At 29.8% G+C, this 6,854-nt stretch overlaps 1 protein-coding gene across 1 annotated transcript in view; it reads right to left on the bottom strand.

Annotated features, from left to right (window-relative positions):
• The window catches only part of LOC100573990, a 6,635-nt gene extending 2,004 nt beyond the window's left edge, over window positions 1-4,631 (bottom strand). Inside the window, exons 1-5 of the mRNA XM_003241288.4 lie at window positions 4,435-4,631; window positions 4,199-4,288; window positions 3,633-3,780; window positions 2,442-2,581; window positions 1,870-2,001 (exon numbers count right to left, since the gene is read on the bottom strand). Of these exons, the coding sequence (XP_003241336.1) occupies window positions 1,870-2,001; window positions 2,442-2,581; window positions 3,633-3,780; window positions 4,199-4,288; window positions 4,435-4,513 (589 nt within the window). The 5' untranslated portion in view covers window positions 4,514-4,631. The remainder of the gene's footprint in view (window positions 1-1,869; window positions 2,002-2,441; window positions 2,582-3,632; window positions 3,781-4,198; window positions 4,289-4,434) is intronic.
• Window positions 4,632-6,854: the final 2,223 nt, after the last annotated feature.

Here is a 6,854-nt window from a genome sequence, read left to right as displayed (position 1 = left end):
ATTTTTTTCTGAAAATTAACACAAGGTTAAAAAAAATAAAAAAAAATAAAAGTGAACTTCTATTTTATCCAGAAAAGTAACCCGGGTTTTATGGGTTTTTTCAAAAAAAATTAGTGGGTTTAACCCAGAAAAGCAGCCCGGGTTTTTTCGGGGTGGGCTTTTTCGTGCCAACCCTGACTAAGATGCATATAAGTGCAGCAAAACCCTATATGGCTATTATATGTCTGAATTTTTAATTCATTCAATGACGATTAAACTGAGTTACAACTCTCAGAAAATAAATAGATTAGTTTTATTTTTTTTAGATTTAAATTAACTTAAAAATCTTGAAAGTTCGGGCTATTTTATACATTTCCAAAATTAATAATTATACATAATATATCAAAAATATGTATATGGAAAAAATGTATCGACGACGAGTATACAAACAGGCTGAACGCATAATTTATATTTGCAGCATATTATATTCATTTAAAATATAAAGCGCACTAATGCAGTACTTACCTATGTGGCTACGTGGTATAATATATGATATACCTATATCTTATTACAATACATTGTCGAGACGACTAACCCAGAAAATATACAAACACGGTTCATATTAAATGTTTATTAATCATATTATAATATAATATAGGTAGGTACTGTTATTTCGTCTATACCGCACTAATCACTATATAATATCAGTTTACATGACAATTTCATACCCACTACAATTAGAAATAAATACTTGTGTTTAAGTATATGAATAATAGTTTAAATAGGTAACTTATATTTACAATACATTTCAATGAAAATGGATTTTTAATTTTGATTTCATATAATATATATTTTTACAAATGTTGTCACGAGGAACAATATTCGTTTTTTTTTATTTTACTTTGTAAACCATAATATTAAAATCTATCTTAAGATGTAAACATTGATTTTTGTCTATATAGTTACTGCAAATCTTATAAGATTTTTTTACTTATAATTATTGTGAAATGTAATAAAGAATATAATTTTTAGGTACCTATTTGTACCTATACTATAATGTTGTGCAAATATTTAAATATAAACGGGTACATATTATATCGTATATCAACATTATTTTGAAATAACCAGTTTTCTATGTAAATACATAAATAAATGCATTTTTACGAGAACGATATATTAGTAGGTAACGTTTTAATATTTTCACCGTTCCTCGGAAATCACTGATAATTCGTTTTAAGTAATTTAGTCTGTATATACTATATTAGTATAATATACCTATTAACGCTATAAATGCACATCAAATATTTTTATCTAATGTATACGCCATTTAACCGTAGTGCGCGCGGAAACGAACCATTAGCCGTTTAAATATTATTTTATTGACTAGACGTACACAATTATCTAAAAGTAAAGTAAATATACTTTGTACGCGCACATATTCTTTATAGAAACATAATATAATAATATCATTATATTATGTGCACTGCTGCGATTATTGTCGTAGCCTATATACAAGTGATAAGATGCAGTAAAGTGCACGATTAAGGGCATTGACCGTCAATCGGAGAACAACAAGACGTACTCAATATTATAATAATTATATTAATACGTTATATTATGTACGTTGTGCGAGACTGTATAATATACCGTTTGTGTTCACGAGTACGGAGTACACAGAAATAGTTAATAAGTTAATATAGTTAAGTGTCATATCCCGCAAACATAATTCAAAAATATATACTGAGGAATTAGTAAAATATTATATTATAACTATATAAATAACTGAGTTACAGGGCGTACCCTGATTTTGTGGACACACGGTATAGGTTCGGTATCGACCTACGTGAAACACTGGCGATGTAATCATTATAAGTTAAATCGCGGACTCACCTAATGCTGGGTTTTGCGATTTGATGATGTGCACTTCCACGTCGCCGAGGTTCAGGTTGATTTTTATATCGTTCAACTTCAATTTACCGTCTTTTACTTCGGTGTTGGCGTGAAATCGAACAATGCTGTGACCTAAAAACGTAAAATAAGTTATATACACATGGCACCATATTATAGGCAGTGATAACTGTTATTGCGAATACATTAAACGTTTTTTGGACACATAGTGTAAATTATATTTAAACAATTTCTTGATTACTGAAAATAGGTTTATAGGTAAATATAGCGTGCATAGCGTAATGTCGATTTTACATATTAAGTAGGTACTTAATTGATCTATACCAACACAATACAAACAACGATTTTCAAAGATTTACAAATACAATATAATATTGTATAGGTACATTCATTATGTAATTTATATAAAACTTTATAATGTAATGATTCTTCATGCGATGTACATCAAATTATATTATTTAAAATAAGTGTATAAAATATTACGTCCAATGGCTTTAGTTACCGCAAACATGGTTCTGATAATAAAAAATAAATAATAATAATCAAAAACTCACTGATTTTTCCGTCACACAGTCCATTTCCGAAGACGGACATGGGAATAACTTTTAACGTGACGTTCAGATCGAAGTCCGTGACGAACGTGACGAGGGGAATCGCTATGACCATGTCCCACGTATTTGCTTTCAAATTTACTCTGTGGTACACGAAAACAACGAAAATGGATTATAATTTCATGCTGGTTGTACAGAAATTAATGATACCAAAATGTTTGGTGTTCGGTACTATATAATACACATAGGTCGTACTCTTTAAAAAACAATTACATAATAGGTACATAATAGGTGCCTCCTTCATTAGAGGCACAAATAATTTTTTATTATTGTGTCGTGTGGAAATATACATGGAAACTTGCCATATAATAAATATATATTCATCATGTGTACCTATATAGTATACATAATACAAATGTGAAAACGAGATATTTGTATGCAATATAATATAATAGCAAGGCTGGGCAAGTTAATGATTTTTTTTAACTCAGTTAAGTTAAAAGCTAATACACAATTTTTGTTAACTTTTTATTAAGTTAAAAAAAAGTTAATTTGCTTATACAACGTTCGCGTAATTAATTTTTTTCCAACCCAAAACTAAATTGTAGACTATAGTGTTTATATTTTATACAGTACTTCCATATAAGTTAGATTCAAATAATATAAATTTTTAACTTGAAAAATTCACGATAAATATTTTTTGATATGAAAACGAAATAGACTGAAATATTGAAATATAATTAAATTAAAACCAAAACAAATAAACTTAACTTACTTCTCAAAATGAAAAATTAATTTGTTAATTTTACGTTAATTTAAAAAAGAAAATAAGTAAGTTAACAGTTAAGTTAATGAAATCCAAAAGTAACTAGTTAAGTTAAAAAGTCAAAATAAAATAAACTTAACTTTAACTTTTTAACTCGTTAATGCCTAGCCTTGTATAATAGCGATGATGCGGAGAAAATGTATAGGTACCTACGCTATTATTGAAATATCATTGGGATATCGGAATCTAGATGAAGGTTTTATATCGATGGTACATTATCAAAGAATCGATACATTAATTAATATTAGCACCCATTATCTGTATAGTCGATATCCTACTATACTACCATAATATGTATTGTGTTATGCTGCTGATCTGCACACCTTCCATAGTTAGGTATACATATTTATATTTATTTATATACGAACTTTAACGATTTGAAAGTAATCAAACTGGCGCCTTTAGCCGTCAAGTTGGATAGCTGTCCAGTCACCCGGATGTCTTGCAAGTTCTTGTACACCGAAACCTTGGGGATGTGTACAGGGTCCAATGGCGGTAGATTCAGTTCCGGGTTACCTGCAAATAATAATCGTACGTCTGAGCCTATAAGCAATTTAACCAAAACATTGGGTTGAGAGGACGTTACCCATGTCTTACACAGTTAAACACGTATAAGACACAGACAATTTACGTTCACAAGTTTCAATAGTGTTCTATTAGTTTTGTTATTAGAGAGAATTGACCTATTATAAATATTTGCTGTTTCAAACGCATGGATATCGTCCTCTCAAGGAATTTCGACAAGTCCAACAAAAATATATGGCTTAAGTTACTGGAAGTTTAACCAGACTGGAATGGGGATTCCAATTTATTGTTACACATAGTTGTCGCAATGTCGCTGCAACGTTACCACGCTATACCAAGGGTAGTTATAGATGCTCAAAAAAAAAAAAATACATAAACATAATAACTACGTATTTTTTTCCCCACTTACCTTGCATGAGCTGAGGTTTAGTCTGTCTAAGGATGTTCAACAGACATTCGTCCAATTTCGGGTCGCTTCTCTTGCACGCAATCAGTCCTTCTGAAATAGGGATATAGTGAAATCGTATACACAATATTATTATAAATAATTAAATACACTGAATGTTCGTATTAATTTAGGTCAAATTTTAGTTTTAATTAACGATATACTTATAGGTAGTTTATTTCACGACCGAAAACACTTACCAGCAAACGGTTTTCCCGAAGCGGTGTCCAAGACCAGACTGTAAAGCGCGAACGCGATTAAAAATTTTGTGGAAAACATATTTGTTTCTTGTTGTCTGGTGCAGTTCTACGATGACGGCTTCAGGTTCGTCTGACGATCGCTGTAAAAATGGCTTGGTCCTATGCAGTGCGTGGTCCTATAAATAAAATATGTACTAAAAGGTATATTATATCGAACCGTATTTAATACAATTATAATTGCGGTTTGCGAATATCGCTTACGACGGATTGACGGGACAACACTTAAATGTCTTCCGCGTAATGTTCTCAACCGTTCAGATTTCTCTACAAGTGCACATAATAAAATTGTATACACTAGAGATACCTATACGATATTATAATACATTTAAAAACACTTAAATCGTGGTTCGAAACGCTTTTGCGCTAACCCATACAAATAGTTTAATATAGGTACAGAATAGTTTTCTCTTTGTGACAATTTTGTCATGACGGACGTCAACGAATAATAACTATTATCATTACGCGTACGTACTATATTCTGCAATTGTTTTCAATATACAAACGAAAATGTGTAGGTATGTTTATACTATCAATAATATTTTATGTTGAAGCAAATACTTATAGAAAACTACGATGTGCCGAAAACTACAGTTTTCTTCCTATACATTTTTAGTAGACGTGTACTCTCACTGACAATTTTCGATACACGTTGACGCAGTTCGGCTATACAACTATTATACAGCTTAGTGCTCTTAAAGCAGTTCAACGCTTCGACACATTTTATTTTGATGAAAATAAAATGTAGAATAAAAAATAACATCATTTTAGAATGCATTCTATTCTATTGGTTTTACAATGGTGTTTATTTTTTTTTTTATGCTGTATACAAAATTTTTATCAGAAGGATTTTTCGTATCTTACCTTTCAGCAAATTGGATCAAGATAGTACTTTACAGAGATCATTTTTCGATTTTCTCAATATTTATTTAATGAAACAGGAAAAGCTACCGACAAATTACAAAAAACCGCTAAAAATGGGATTTTAATTTCTAACACTTTGTTCATCACTATAGAAAAAAATAAAAATAAAAATAAAAATGATGATTTAAGTTATTTCGTTGAAATTTATAGTATTAATTCAACTCACAGGTTATAGTAAAATATCTAGACTGACAAACCGTGTCCGCTCAGAATCGTTTTTCGTATACAATGATATCATATCATTGAATTCAAATTTAATACAATCCATTATACAGTGACCAACTTGTAACCTTGTAACTTTTTTTAAATATTATTTTAACACAAAGTTACATAATATAAGTATTTTAAGTCAAAAACTACTCGAAACTCATTTTTGCAATACACAAATTTTTTTTTTCAATGACGAATATTATGGCAAAACATACTTTGATTTGGTCCGCTACTTGGGTGAGATATCGCTAATTTATAAACGAAAATATTTAAATTTAATGGTTGTTTGGGTACAATTTACGTCCAAAATAATTAAGAAAATACTAAATAATAAGCCTGGTTATGAACGATCCTCAGTTTTCCCGAACTGGATCACGTCCAAAAGATATGGTTAATCATATAATATAGATACCTTCAGAGTTCAGACACTCTGTGGATTTATGCTCAACTTATTTTTTTATGCAAAAATAAAATTATTGACATTCGTTAAAAAAAAAAATCAAAAATCTCATACGAGATCAGGGGGTAAAAATGTGTCAAAATATTTTGAAAATGTTTTCATGCAGGGGAAATGGAATTTAAATATTTGTTTTGGTAAAAATTCAAAGTATCTACGGATTTATAATTATTTTATTATTCAGAAAGTATTTCATATGTCCAACGTATAATGAATAATAGTTATAAAAACAATGAATCTATAGTTTTCAAATCTAAATACTGGCATTTGTAATACTATTCATATATAAACTATGTACCTATACATTATACCTACTAGTCTACTACCTATACGTATAGTATCCAAGTCTTAAACGTAATAATATATAAAGATACAATGTACATAATATAATATTACCAGCCACTGCAGTCGTATCTGCAGCGTAAAATAAATTGATTTTCTTCTTGATATTCGATAACTCAAACGCATGAAACCGTAAGTTGTACTCTCATTGGTCGCTATTATATATTTATGAAATATATATCATACAATATAGTATGTACAGGCCAGTTGTACACCTGCATCAGACTTTTGACACGTGAATAGAATATTTACCCCGTCGATTATAACAATATATTGTGTAATATTATACGTTTCCAAATAACGACGATATATAACGAGATATAACGACGTGATAAAATAATAATAACATAACGAACGTATGGTACGCCGAATCTATCCTGTCCATGACGTTTGTACGGAATGAAAACCCTTACGCTGCAGATAGTCATAA

Source organism: Acyrthosiphon pisum, chromosome A1 (genome assembly GCF_005508785.2).
Source record: "Acyrthosiphon pisum isolate AL4f chromosome A1, pea_aphid_22Mar2018_4r6ur, whole genome shotgun sequence".
NCBI lineage: Eukaryota > Metazoa > Arthropoda > Insecta > Hemiptera > Aphididae > Acyrthosiphon > Acyrthosiphon pisum.
The sequence above is the reverse complement of the archived record's forward strand: the minus strand, read 5'-3'. Positions and strand labels throughout refer to the sequence as shown.